We start from the raw sequence: 16,009 nt of genomic DNA on the forward strand, positions 1-16,009 counted from the left end.
ACAACCTGAGGAAACATGGATGCCTACGGCCTCCAAGGGTGTATCAAGTAGCAAAGACAGGGTGGGTATGTGCTGATCAACGAACACCACCACATATCCATGCACTCATCCACCACAATTTTGTACAAAGAAAACTGCCCAAAAGGTGACTGCATCAGCATGTTTCAAAAATGTTTCCTGTAAGGAAAGACATACAGGATGGTAGGAAACAATTAGTGCTTTGATGTCATCCAGATGACATAAACCTCAAATCTTCCATTGTATCAAGGTGGCCATTTTTATTTATGTGTAGGTGAATTAAGTGGAGAACTCTTCTGACCTCCATCAATCCTGCCCTAGGTCGATTGGACAAGGTCTTTGCTGTTGGAAGAAAATTCCATTGACTGAGAACATGAACAAATGATCATTTATGATCTTGGGGTGGGAGAAAAAGACGTACCCAAGGAAATGCCTGTACCCGGAACCAAAGGAAGTGGATCTTCCTTTGTTGGGACAGAGATGGGTGTTGAAGTTAATTCATCAACTTTTTATACCATGGAGGTCAAAAGACTTTTCATTTGGCTTGAGAATGATTCTTTTGGAGGCACAGAGATCAGTCTGCACTCCCATTGTAGTAGTGGAAGGAAGTGCAGCACCATATGTCTGAGATGAAGTAGTAAACAGCAACTTTCAAGCCTAAGGGTAAGTAATGTTTGGAATAATTTTTAAATGCTGCACCTCTTTCTTCCAACATTTTAGGGCAAAACCAAAGGTAGAACAGGTGAAAGCCATTGCAATTGATGCAGTGAGGTTCCATTTTACACTTGTAGGCATAGTGGTCCTTACCACCAGAATGGGCACATGTTAAGAAACCACGACATAATGTCTTCGAGTAACTGAATCACTGACACTGGAGACATGCGAGAGGGTTTGGAATGTATGGCCATACTCTGCAATTAAGATAACCTGCCTTGATGGTGGCAGGTGTACGTGGTAATGTAAATGTCAGAATAAAGACATTGGTTGGCATCATAATTCCATCTTTGCAAGTGTAGATATGCCTCACTACAGAAACTCCTTGGGTGGAGAAATCAGCAAGAATCTCAGACTTAGGGATGTTCTTCAAATCCCTCTCAACCATAACTCCTTGTAATGAATTCAAAGTAGCATAAGGTGTAACCTCAATAGATATATCCCCAACCGCCTTTGAATGCAAGGAGTTCACTGTGTTGCAATGTGGATGTTTCCACTCGTGTCACTAGACCAAAGCTTCTTTACTGATTTTGGAGAGCCAGCTAGTCTCTCTAGTCCCTCCTGAATGAAAAATGGAGATATCTATTCTAACAGTTTGTCTGAAAGAGAATGTAGTATAAGAAAATGAAGTACAGGTGTTACAAATGTTGAAGATTGCTACTCAAAATCTTCAAGACATGGTCATTTACCTATGGACTGTTTTCTCACTATTTTATTTATTTGGAGGATCCACAATAATAAAAAAAAAAAATATTTCGGTGCCCACTGTCCCCACCTGCTATACGAGGGGATGCACTATAATGTTAAACAAGGACACTGTGGCAACACCAATGTTTCACGAGCTCTTTTTCCAAACACCAGCATCAGATACAATGTCCATAACACCTGTTGAAAACATCCAACACTGGTACTTGGTTGACCCTAGCTCAAGTGGACCAGCTGATTGACCCAAAGGGGGTCAACCCCAAGGCTGCCCATTTACAGGAATTCAAGGCCAAAGTGGTGTGTTAGGGTTGGACCCCTCAACCACCAGGATCCTCTCCTCCCCTTCACAGGTCACCATGCATGGCAAACACATGGGTATATGTTTAGATCCTAAAGGAGGTAAACTGAATGAACAGAACCTTCCATGGGAGGTCCCCTCACCACGTATAGGAATCCACATTGAAGGGCACTGCTTCTGAAAAATGGCAGGAACATTGGAACAAGTGTGTGTCAGCTGGGAGAGATTACATTGAAGGGGATAGCATATAATAATGTACGTACATTATTCTTCAGAATAAGAGTGAAGTCTTAGAATTTTTTTGATCACAAGTCATATTCTTGAAAGATGACACTTGTACACAATAATATATCTGAAATAAGAATTTTGTACATGCCAGCAAAACAAATTACTAATATTCACAGCAGGTATTTGTCTCAATTAAAATGCCCAAAACTTTGCTGCTAGATGCATTGGCTTTAACATTGACACATCTTAAACGTATCAGATACTTGGATGCGCAGGTTTGAAAAAGTTAAGTATACTCAAAATTGTTCTTTCAGCTTATTATCAAAACACAACATCATTCACATTTACGTGCTGACAAATAACAGTTCTGTTCTCCACCTTGCACATCTAGATTAATCTGCTGTTGCAGTGTGTACCCATTATAAACTCAGATGCATTTCATACTGTATTCACCTTAGTTCAACATGCATATTTATTATGCAAATACTTCATTGTAATTATTCTCACCCATGTGTAATTTAGAAAACAATATTAAGGCATACATGTTAAAGAAGGTATTTTTAAAAACGTTCATTCCCTGGTAAGTAACAATGATAAGCTGCTCTTGTATAAAAAGTAACTTTTACATGAGGTAAACCTACAGTGAGTCAGAGTGAGTGAGTGAGTGAGTCAGAGTGTGTGTGTGTGTGTGTGTGAATTTATAACTTGAGTTATAAATAAATAAATACATAAATACCTAATGTATTCAAACATACAGGTATATAAAGGTAATTTGGAAATATTCTCAACATTCTTTCTCCAGTGTGGAGTTTGTTCCAATGGACCAGCCCCATGCACATCTTTTGGTTGATAATAGCTTCAGTAGCCTTTTAAATTGGAGTTGTACTATACTTTACACTATGTACAATGGTGGGGGCAGACATGTACAAACTTTGTCATTCAACAGAGTATTATGTATTTGATGTCAGAGTTATCAACCATCCATTTTACTCTACTTTGCTGATTTAGGTGACACTTACTGAATCCAATTGGAAGGTGCTCTTCTTGTAACAAATATTCACTGTATGTTATCCAATGTTACTATAATCTAAACTTACTGCTTGAGCTCCACTCAGTTGAAGCATCTCATGCTCTTCTTCAACTCCAACTCTAAAACAACCATTGAAACATACATTAAGCAATTTACAGGCTACAAAATTTACAAACTGTATACAACTTGACTAAAATAACACAGCCAATACATGCTATTTAATCATTTTTATAAAATTAAAGTACAAGTTTGTTTTCTGTTCAAACTAATGCAAAATGATTTATTAAATATTAAGCTAATATTCATTACAGTTATTCTAATAAATTCAGTAACAGTATATCTTTCATGGATAAAACCTTTTTCCAGAACTTACCTATAACAAAGTTTATTTAATGATAGTTCAATAAATTTTAGAAAAGTAAAATGCCAAATTAAGAGAAAACTCTCTCTTGAACACATACATGCATGAATGTTTAATAATGTACTTCAATAACATGTATACAAACTAAAATAAGATACTTCCTATATTAATTTACAATGTGAATTTGTGAATTCATCTTGAAACAAACTTTGTTAGGCAGACTGGGGGGGTGGGGTGCATCCTATTTTTTTGATGTGGTTCCCCTACCATAAAAAGGCCAAAATATATATGGAAGGTTATCAAAGTACAATATAGGTCTAAAAGTTGGTTTTCATGGTCCATGAACTTTAAACCTATTATCTTGTAAATGGAGGTATGAACACAGTTTAAAACATGAGCACTCCTGAGATCCTGAAGGAGATCTAATAACAATATTCAATGCTAGGTTAAACATGGCACATGTGCTCTGGTATCACAGAGGGTATCCTAGCAAGTTTTTGTTTTGGAGCTTAATTCCCTTGCAATAACAACAGAAGTGTACGAGGGGACTAGAACGTGCCCAAGTTATCAAAACATGATAGAGGTCTAAGAGCAATTGATCCTAAATCTGGCACTGGTTTGTGTTTTTAGATTTATACCCCTTCCTAGGGATCCCAGTTGTGTCATTTGTTAACACTACCACTTACAAACTATTGAGGCCAAATGTGGTATGCATCTACAGGCACCTTTGGCAGGTGTCCTAAAAGTGTATGCTTTAAGGTACCTAGAAGTAATTATGAATAACAGAAGCTTTAATCAGTACATTGGGGCCTTTGTGAATCACACAGATCTTTTAAACTCTGTACCAGGGCACAAGTATTTTGTTAGTTTGCTATAATTTGGTATTTCAAGCAAATACTGTTTTAAATTCTTTTCTAAAAGACAAAAGATAATAAAAGATAAGTGAATAGATACAAGAATATTGCATATTGTCTAGATAAAAGACAATGCGTACTTTAGATTCTGAAAAAGCTTCTGATAAGGTGCAATAGAAAAAATTAAACGAGAAAATTAGTGAGTACTAGACACACTAATAATTGGATTGTTGGGTGGGCTTGATGAAAGAAAACAAAGTTACTTATGGAATCCAATCAAACTGGACAATTTTTATTATGTACTTGAAGAGTTAGAGCTTGGGCCTTTTTTTTCCTTACATTAATGATACTGATAAGGATAATTAATAAAGATTTTTGATGAATAAATGCTCAAGTATTTCTAGCTGTAATGAAGATACTCGGGTATTATTGGTTAGCCTAGATCAATAGAGTAACTGAGCAAATAGATTGTAATGACCATTTATAGTAAGTGCAAGATAATGCATTTTGCTTCACTGTAATTTGGATGTTAAATGGAAATATACTCAATACTAGAGAGATGAACTGATCAGACCAGTCATACTTTCCCAAGACTAATGGACTCATTCAAAATGATGTTCCAGGTCTTCTATATCTTATGTTACTTAGTTAAATTGACAAAAGACTCACCCAAAACAACCAGTGCTACCAATATTACTGGACATTCTTACTCAGATATAGGGGAGGATGTTATCTCAAGATATTATCTAGCTTTCCATTGTTGAACATTGGATGTTGATAATTGTGCTGTTTTGCTGTATCCCAAAACAGGTGTAATTCTCCACAGAATAATAAAGGAGAAAAAGCAATTAGAACAGAGTCAATTCAATGCTTTTCTTTCTCATGTTACATAAAAACTGCAAGGTATGCCCACGAACCACACTGTATACATATTGCATACCTCTGCATATTTACAAATCACTTCTTATCTATATGGAGTTAGACCGTGCACATACAAGTTACATCTGATAGGCATGCATGTCTTGCATCTGTTATGTATATTTGCAGTACATATTTTAACTTCAATGTTACATAACAAAAGACAACAAGGGATATGATCCACCTAGGCTGTCACATTAACTGAAAGAAAAAGTAAACCATTATAAAAGAAAAACAACTCAAAGCCAGTCATTATCATTCAAATATTTATCAAACTTTCTCATGCAGTCAATTAACTGTATCCACCACATCTAAATGTAACCACTTCCAGAAGCCAACTAACATGTTAGAAAAATACAGCTCTTAACTGAAGATAAATACTTCTACCCTACCAAAATTCATATTTTAGTCTTATCATTTTCACCATTAAATATTAAAAAGAAAATGAATCAACACTATCAATTCCCTTAACAAACTTAAATTCCTAAATAAGTTTTATTTTAATACCTAGGATGGAAAAGTTATTTTAATAAACCTACTCTGAAGAACCATTTAACAATTCACTACCTCTTAATCTTCCATAATCCTCCAAATCTCATATCTTTGCAGTTAAACTTCTTATATTTAATTTTATCTTTATATCCTTTGTGAACCAACAAGGTTTTCTTTACTTGCACCCAGCTATTTAGTTAATGATGAACATACTTGTATTGAATACTAAAGAACACTGCATACAAATGGATTTTTGTTAACTTTTTTATACAGTAATTTAACTGTATGCAGTAGCTAACAATTTTGGTTCAGTCTATTTATTTTTCAGGTAGAAAGAACTACAGCCATGTGAAAAAGTTAGGACACCCTATGAAAGCCTGTGTATTTTTGTAACATTTTTGGATATATAGATATTTAATCTCAATTTTAACAATACTGAGAGATTATAGTAATATAACCAAACAATTAAAACTGAAGAAAAAAGACTTGTCAAGATCTTCTGTAAATGTAATTCTACAAAAATGCATATTCTAACTGAGGAAAAAGTTACGACACCCCTACATTTATTCCCACTTAAAATTGCTCAACTCACACACAGGTGTATCACACCAGGTGCACATCATTAGAAGATTGTTACTCAGCATTTTGAATGAGGCTTGCCCTATTTAAACCTCAGACATTTAGTTTGGTGTGCTCCTGACTGTTGAAGTGAGAGTGAGCACTATGGTGAGAGAAAAAGAGCTGTCTGAGGCCTTCAGAAAGAAAATTGTAGCAGCTTATTAGTCTGCTAAGGGATTTTGAAATCAGCCATTCCACTGTCCAGAATATAGTCAACAAGTTGAGGGCTTTCAAAACAACTGCCAACATGCCCAGGTCTGTTTGTCCAAGCAAGTTCACCCTGAGAGCAGACCGCAAGATGCTAAAAGAAATCTCCAAACACCCCAACATGTCATCACGGGACCTACAGCAGGCTCTGGCTACTGTTGATGTGAAAGTGCATGCCTCTATAATCAGAAAGAGACTTTCTAAGTTTAACTTGCATGGGAAGTGTGCAAAAAGGAAACCTTTGCTCTCTAAAAGAAACATCAAGACCACACTGAAGTTTGCCAGGATTTCTTGAATAATGTTCTTTGGACAGACGAGTCCAACATTGGATTATTTGGACACCAGAACAGAGGACATGTTTGGCATAAACCAAATACAGCATTCCAGGAAAAGAACCTCACACCAACTGTGAAGCATGGAGGTGGAAGTGTCATGGTTTGGGGCTGCTTTGCTGCAGCAGAACCTGGACAGCTCACAATCATAGAATCCACAATGAATTCTACTGTGTATCAGAGAGTGCATGAGGATCATGTGAGACCATCTGTATGAAAATTGAAGCTGAAGCAGAACTGGACCCTGCAACACTACAATGATCCAAAACATACCAGTAAATCCACCGAGGACTGGCTGAAAACTAAGAAATGGAAAGTCCTGGAATGGCAGAGTCAAAGCCCAGAGATGCTGTGGGGTGACTTAAAACAGGCTGTACATGCAAGAAACCTCTCAAACATCTTACAGTTGAAAGAATTCTGCATTGAGGAGTGGGGCAAACTTTTTTCAGAGTGAAAAGTTACCAATGGGGGTAACAATAGTTATTAGGGGGTAGAGTGTCCTAACCTTTTCCTCAGTCAGAATATGCATTTTTGTAGAATTACATTTTCAGAAGATCTTGAAGTCTTTTCAGTTTTAATTGTTTAGTTGCATTCCTATAGTCTCTCAGTATTGTTGAAATTGAGATTAAATATCTATATATCTAAAAATGTTATACAAATACACAGACTTTCATAGGATGTCCTAACTTTTTCATATGACTGTATAGCTGGTCTAAAAAACTTAATCTGACTGCAAAACATATATTTTTTAAAGAAATTAAAATGACTGTTACCACTGAAACAATCATAAAGCTAAATATACCTGCAATTTTTCTATTTTTACATATATTATAACTGTTATTACCACTATATCCACAGTTTCTCTGCACTACAAGTTTAACTAATTTGACTTATAAATCTGCAAATTCCACTAAGTTACATATTTTGTCTCACTTATCTTCATCAGCTCTTGAATACACATTAAGAAGTGTTTTCTTAGCCTGTTCATCTATTACATACCAGATTTGTACATAAAGAAAATATGTGCTGAAGATATGCCTGTCACAAACCACCTACAGTATGTGTTTTCCATACATCTTGCAGAAGAAAGTTTTATTAAGGTAACTGAGAATTACACAATCAAAATAAACTGCAATAGTTTTACTTACGGTATACCAAGCCATGTCAATAACTGGGTTGTGATTCCACCACAAAAAAACACAGTGACAATAGCAATCATAGAAGTTGTAGTTAAAATAAGCTGGCGAGGTTCTGATAATGTATTTCTAAATGCCAGAGCAAAAGCCATTGCCCCTCGGAGACCTACAGTATACATTAAAAAATAAATAAAACACTATTTCACACTATTTTAATAAAATTTAAAACACTGTCTGCAAAATGATTATCATTAAACATTAGAAAAATAATCAATGATCAGGATCTGAAGATTTATCATTAATGAATGCATAAAAGTGCTGAGTAAGTACAAATGGGACTTCTTTACTTGGTCAAAAGGTACATGGACTAAGACAAAACAAAAACCCTTATCAACAGTAACAATAAAGGCCATTTAAAGCAAATATACAACTCAGTTCTAAATTGAAATTTTAGAATAATTAGAAATTAGCATTTTAAACATTAACTGTACTTTAAAAAAAATTCAAAATTTTAAAAATAAAATATAAGCAACAAAAATATGGTCCACAAGATGCCAGTTTAAATTAGACAATTTTGTAAGTCACATTTTATATGAAACTCAATTTTGTTCAACAGTATAAACATGTTTGATTACTATGATACATCATGTTACAAGTTTAAAAGGTAATTTTCAAATCTTCCCCATGTTCAGAGATGATCAAAGTATTTATTCAATAGAACTAGTAATTATAATAGTTAATTTCATACAACTCGTATATACCACTAAACTAAACAACGTTTAAGATTACTCCATACCTTTTTACACTTTTTATAATGATTTTCAACTAATATTACAGATTGCAGGTACATACTCTGAGATACTGTACTTGAGAAGTTTTTTTTCTGTGTTAATCCTTGAAGATTGAAATTAGACTTGTTGCTTGTTGGGAGATTAAGAACTTATGACAAAATGCCAAAAGTTAACAATTTTTCAACAACACAATCTGCTAAATCCAGTGCTAATAAATAATTTTATCAAACATCCAAGCATATTAAACGTTTTGGAATACAAGACATGGTGGTTGTTGAGATACTATCAAAGTGCATGATCAAGAAAACTGAGTTCCTGAATTGTAATTTTTTTTTTATCAAGTTATTGACAAATCAGAATTAGGTTTGAACACATAACACTTATATTAGCTCCAAATATTTTATTATTTTTTTTATTTGAATTAACTTTCCTCCTCATTCAGAAGAATTAGTTGTGTTAGAAATTCAATTCTCATACGAGTAAGCAGTTCTTAATATGAAAAATAATTTTACACCTCTTGACCTTAGTTTTCAACGTCTTTCTTCTCCTGTTGTATCTTCTTACTCCCCAACATTGTTTGAACAATGCTGATTACTGAACATTTGTTAGACTACATTCTTATGAGATTTCACCTCATACTGTACAGAAATTGCATATTTCAAAATTAAAAACTTCTACATCCACAGTTATGTTAACAAATTTGTATTTATACTTAACTATCAAATTGTACTTTTTGAATTTAATCTTAATTATCTTCTGTACATAAATTTGCATGTTTTATTAGCTATTTCAATTTTGTAAAATTAAAAATATATTTAGTGCTCATTTCAACTCTGTAGAACTAAAATACATATCTGGTGCTTACTTTGGTTTTATAAATTGGAAAAAAAAGATTTTTTGGGCTAATTTTGACTATGTAAAATTAATTTCAACTCTGCAGAATTAAACTGCAATTATTCTTAATTGTGCGTGTTGGAAAATTTAAAACCTTTTACTACACATTTTAGTAAACTGAATTGTCAAACTAACCCAAGTTTTATTCCAGAATTAAATAAAAAAGTTAAATATTACTTTAGCTTGTTGATACACATTTCTATGTAATTTTCTATTTAACTTATACTTTTAATACTTTAGAATTTCACACACATTTTATAAAAGACAAATACTGACATCTAACCATATCCAATTTTCTTTAAGTTTATTATTCTTTCATTTTCAAAACATTGCATGACACCAGTTAAATCTCAAAGCATTTATAGAGAGCAAAGATCATAGTTTTTGTAAATCCATTATTACTTTCTAAAGATTTACCTGAAAAAAAGAGCATGTGCTGAAAGTTGAGCGATATCTTGTTGTGCCGTCCTAAATTTAACAAGAAGGACAGTGGGTAAACATGTACAGCTCTTCCTACTGCAATAGCAAGCTGAGTAAGTTAAAGAAATTATTCCCATTACATGTTGCTTATTTTCATTAAAAATGAAATGAAACCAGCATACCAAAACTGCAGGATATTTCCTAATTGAATATTATAACATTATAAAACAGAAGGTTAGTTATACAGTCTCCAAGTTATTTGCTGGAAATGTGATGTTTATTTGCAGATGTTATTTTATACCAGATAATTTTGTTTAGGACATACAAATTTTTATAGCAATAATTTTTTTAATAACTATCCTTTTAAATAATTACTTAGATAAAATTTAATTATCACCTACTGTAAAGAAATGTATCACTTAGGAGCAAAATCTGTTTATAAGGTTACATACAAGCTGCATAAAGGTTGCAATGCTAATTACTCCTTTTTCTTTTATAAATATAAATATTGAGATAAAATGTACCTTATAGGTATGTTTTGTTTTTGGAACTAATTTATAACTCACCATGCTCAATCAGATGGCTGTGATTATGTACTACTGCCCTACAATTTAGTTTTAACTAAGAATGGCAAGGTAAAACTCAGACCATACACCTTGACAGCCTTTCCATTGATCCTGCACTGTACATGACCACATATTTCAAGACCATGCTTAGACAGATCAAAGTCAAAACCTTTTACTGGATATACATTGAAGGAATTGGTTGGATAAAACTGCTGTGATTCTAGCTTTTTTTTTTGTTCATGAAAATAGCCTTTGATTTGAAGAAGTGGGTGAAAACTTGTAAACTTAAGCCTTGCAAGTCTTTTCTATCTTGTGAATAATGCCTAAAATATGTGCTTAGTTTCACTGCAATGCTTTTTTTTTGGAATAGATGGTTTTCATCTGTAACAGCAGCATTCACTTTCCTAACAATGGCATTGTTCCAGATTAGGTTAGTATGAGGTTTTAGAGCTTGCCAGTACACATGTATCTGCAATGCCTTACCATTTCATCAGCATATGCAACTTATTAATATAAAACGTGAATAACCATTCATAAATAACTTATTTCCATATGGTTTTGTAAATTAACTATAAAGTATAAACGTATAAAAATTTTAGTATACTACTAATCGAACTATTCCACTCTCTTCCTTCAAAACAAATGAAAATTAAACCTTAAAAGTAGTGTTATCAATTTCTCTTCCCAAATATTTTAATGCTACAAAGTTTTATTTTAAAAATTAGTAAATTCATTTTACATTTATATCTTTTGTTTTGTCACAAAATGCTGCCAGGTGCTCACACTACAACGAAATACACTTAAATCAATTGCTTTTAACTTTTGCCTCGTGCCTTTTGACAAGCTCACTAAAACTTTCTTTGACATAAAATCTGTTACACTGAAGTAGCACTCATTTTCATTTTTGAAGTAATCTATGCATTCGACTAACAATTTTTCATGAGACAATTTTGCTTTATATATCAACATTATGATCTGTAACTGCCCTATAATAAAGTTCTAAAACCACAATTCAGACTTACATTTACCAACCTGTTTTTCAATATAACAAGAGATCTAGCTAATTATTGTTACCCAAGCTGAACAACAAAGCAGCATTTTTATTCAGAATAAAATTCTCATTTATTCTTTTCCTACAAGATATTGACAAGAGTTTGTAAAATTATTTAAAAGTTAGGAAAAAAATCCTTTATACCCAGTATTAAGAAGAAAACCTGGTACAAAAATTGTTTTTCCAAAATTGGGGTTTAACTAAAGAAAATCTGTAAATATTTATTGTGAATTAAAAACTGAAATATTCTAATATATATATATAAATGAAACCAAATTATTACATCAATGTAAAAAATCCAAGTAGGTTCTAATACAAATGCTATAATTATTCATTAGGTGGTACGTACTAATGTTGACCCCATTCTAACCTTGAATATATAAGTGGTTTATTATTTAAGAACTTTGATTTCAGTAAGTTCAGATCATGTATTCATTATACCTAAAGAAACCTTAAATTCTTATCAATACAAAGGATACAAAAGCCACAATAATGAAGCCAACATCCCATAGATGTTTAGTGAAAGTGAACATAGATACACCAATATATGTGAAGATGAAACTTTCTGCCACAAAGTTCAAGAGCTCAAACAGCTGAAACAATATAAAGAAAACAATATATTTTTCCTATTGAGTAATATCAGGATGTCTAACTATAATACCACCTTAATTCTGATGCCAATTTCCAAACTTTATCAACTAAGCTTAAAACATAAGAACTGTGTGAAATATAATTTGTAATAATAGACACTAAAAGTAAACTTAATACATCAGTGATCATACTATCTTTTTGTCCATGCATTCCAAATTTCCATGCCAAAAAATTTGCATTCTGCATTTCAGAGATTGTCTTGAAATAATTACTGTTTGTTTGCAGAAAAACGGAATTTTATTTTCCCCCAAGATACATTTGTCACTAATTAAATATAACTATACATAATTTGAAAATTGATGGCTGTCAAAATGATGTCTGTAAACCATATCTCAATTCAGAATTTATGCTGTGTTATGTGCTCCACAATAAATTGTAAGAATTCATTTATAATGTGAAAGCTTTTAGACAACAAGTAATTGATATGCACTTGCCATTTGTTTGCTCATTTCTTTGTAATTTTACCAAAACATCTTAGAACATAGTTTACAAATTTTAAAGATAATATCTTGAGCTGCTTCCATACACTTATTAATGAATCAAACATTCATCAATACTACCAACAAATAAAGATCCAGACTAGATTTTGTTCAAATCAATGTAACTCAACAGAAAAAAAAGACTTGCATCAAGTTAGATAAGAGACATGTTGAACAGTTGTTTCCATAAAAATTATGGTGACAGCTTTCAACTAATTTAAAAAAAATACTTTAGTTAATATTTTAAAATTCCATTAAGTGTAATTCATACGAGTTGTAGAACTAGTTTTATAAAATTTTCATTTCTTAATATTTGAGATTTTTTAAATTTCAATTAAGAATTGAATAAAACTAAACTCGGCAGTGGAGTTTGGATTGTATCAGTTGTAAAACGTGTTTCATGATTGAATTAAAAAATTACTGAAGCTCGAATAAGTTGCACTGTATTAACTTGATTGTTCAGAACAGCATCTCAGCAAAATGAGACACCAAACCAGTCCTGATAGAGTACAATGCATCTTAATTTATTGCAAAACTTAAAATTTTTTAATATGCTGTGAATGCAGAAAATTTATTCTTTTATGGATCAGTTTAGTTTATTTGTCAAGAATGTGCATCTTTGCATCAATGTAACAACTTGTCCATGATTAGCCACTTTAATCTGTATAGAATATGGTAATTAAATATACTTCCTAAATGTATATTATAAAGTTAGTTACTGTACAAAGAATTTTGTTTTAGAATGTTTGTTCAAAGCTACACTGACATTCCTAACATTCAGAGAGACCAGAGGAGAGGTTGATTGATTGATTTAGTGTTTTATGGCACAAAGCAGCTAGGCTATCTGCACCAAACATCCAGTAAAAAGGTAAAAATAAATGAAATATAGTAGAATACATAAAAGGAAATGATGGTAAAACAAAACATCATTGAAAAACAGAAAAAGCATAAAACCAATATTGAAACCTAGTCTACAATGTTAAGAGAGAAAGCAGAGTAAGAGAAGTTGTAAAGGACTTTCTCTAGCAAAATGGTAATGATCATAACCCACCAGGAAGACTAACAGGTAAGTACAAGAACCACTAGTAAAATTTGTAAAAGGAAACAAAGGTGAAAACAAAACAGCATTTAAAAACAGAAAATGGCATAAAACCAAAGTTGGCATCCAGTCTACAAAGTTGTAAAGGACTTCCTGTAGCAGAATGGTAATGATCATAACCCACCAGGAAGACTAACAGGTAAGTACAAGAACCACTGTCAGTCACCTGAAGTTGGTCTTTCCAGTCTTGGTTGCAGGTTGTGTGTCATTATGGCCAGTACCAAAAGGTAAAATAATAAAAGTGTTAAAAGACATGCAGCAAAATTATAACAACTCGCCAGAACAACTAACGGGTAGTTCAAACAAATAGTTCAAATAGCAGTGTTAGTCACCTGAAGTTAGCCTTTCCAGTCATGGTGTCGAGTTATTTAATGTTCTGGCCATTTTCTAATTTCAAATTGAATTAGAGAGATTGAAAAGGTAATCTCAATTAAAAAGGTGTAATGAATAAATATCCAACACTTAAATGAGATTAAAAAGATCAATGGCCATTAAAAAACTATAAACTTTATCAAGGTGGACAGTGTCACCATCACCAATAACACTGTCCAATGTTACAGACAAACCCTGGGACAGAACATGTTTAAAATAGTGCTGTCGTTGAGAGTCGTAATATGGCAACAAAGTAAATGGTGGCTTACAGTAATTTGAGACACAAACTACACACTGGTGCAACATTTCCAGATAAAAGAAAATGATGAGTTAAAAAACTGTGACCAATGCATAGTATAGTTAGAACAACTTCCTCCTTCTGAACCTTACGGAATCTAGACGGCCAAAGTTCAATAGAGGGTCTTATTTGAAAAAGCTTGTCGTGTTGCTCACTCCAAGTGGACTGCCAGCTGGCACAGATCCAAGCCTTGAATACAGGATCACAGTCCACGTACAGAATAGGTAAAGTGGTGATATTGCCAGAGCAGATAGATTTAGTTGCCGTGTCTGCAAGCTCGTTCCTGCGAATACCAACATAACATGGTATCCAGAAAAACTGGATAGAAGTAGATGTTAATGAGAAATGGGCCAGTTGGTTTTGAATATCAGCAAGAACAGGGTGTGAGCCAAAGTGAAGTGATCCCAGGGCCAGTAGAGAACTAAGCAAGTCAGTATAAATAGTGCAGTTGGAGTACTGCATAGCTTCAATATGATCCAGCACATGAGATATGATGTACATTTCAGCAGTGAACACAGAAGCTGTAGAGGAGATTCTGCATGCAACCACCAAACCACAACAAACCATGGCAAATACCACAGAATTACCTGAGTTGGAACTATCCGTATACATTGGAACAGAATGATTGTTCAAAAGATGTTCAGTTATCCAAGGACAAACCCAATTCATCCAATTGCACCTGGATGTGAAGGCCAAAAGGAGCAATAGCAGATCGTCTGTTCTGAAAAAGTATGGCCCACTGAGGAAGGAAAACATCCCCAGGTGGGATTGCTTTGGTAAGGATCGAAGTTTCTAAGAATATAGTAATGACAATTGCAAACGGCAAAGGTGCAGAGAGGGTTCATGAGATTCTATGTACAAGCTTTGAACTGGGGAGGTGTGGAAAGCTCCAGTGCATAATCAAAGTCCTTGATGATGAATGGGGTCCTGCATCTTTAAGGCCGAGGGTCTGGCAGAGCCATAGACCACTGATCCATAGTCAAGTTTTGATCAAATAAGAGCACGATATATCTTTAACATAGAACATCGATCCACTTCCACACTGGCGGTAGACAGGACACGGATGATGTTCAGTGCTCTTGTGCATTTGACCTGAAGCTGCTTTAAGTGTTGTATATAGGTCAGCTTACGTTCAAAGATAAGCCCCAAGAACTTGGTCTCAGGGACCACTGGTAGCGAAACTTCACCGATATGGAGTTTGGGATCAGGGTGAATACCCAGTTGGCAGCAAAGGTGCATGCATTTAGAGAGAAAAATTAAAGTCGTTCACAGTAAACCACTTCGGTACATGATTGAGGGCAGATTGCAGTTGCCGCTCAATATATCTCATGTTCGACAAGTGACACGAGATGTGAAAGTCGTTGACATAGAGTGCATTCTCAACAGTGAGAGGGAGTTGTTCAGTGATGGCATTTATCTTTATACTGAAAAGTGTGACACTCAAAATACAGCCCTGAGGGACCCTAAGTTCCTGTAC

At 33.7% G+C, this 16,009-nt stretch overlaps 1 protein-coding gene across 3 annotated transcripts in view; it reads right to left on the reverse strand.

The window, feature by feature from the left end:
* The window catches only part of LOC143238031 (sodium/hydrogen exchanger 6-like), an 83,110-nt gene that overhangs the window by 12,806 nt on the left and 54,295 nt on the right, over positions 1 to 16,009 (reverse strand). For all 3 annotated transcript variants that reach the window (XM_076477924.1, XM_076477923.1, XM_076477925.1), the window contains exons 10-13: positions 12,113 to 12,226; positions 10,014 to 10,125; positions 7,924 to 8,077; positions 3,061 to 3,112 (exon numbers count right to left, since the gene is read on the reverse strand). In XM_076477924.1, coding sequence (XP_076334039.1) covers positions 3,061 to 3,112; positions 7,924 to 8,077; positions 10,014 to 10,125; positions 12,113 to 12,226 — 432 coding nt within the window. The remainder of the gene's footprint in view (positions 1 to 3,060; positions 3,113 to 7,923; positions 8,078 to 10,013; positions 10,126 to 12,112; positions 12,227 to 16,009) is intronic.

The sequence above is a fragment of the Tachypleus tridentatus genome, chromosome 13, assembly GCF_004210375.1.
Source record: "Tachypleus tridentatus isolate NWPU-2018 chromosome 13, ASM421037v1, whole genome shotgun sequence".
NCBI classification, from domain to species: domain Eukaryota; kingdom Metazoa; phylum Arthropoda; class Merostomata; order Xiphosura; family Limulidae; genus Tachypleus; species Tachypleus tridentatus.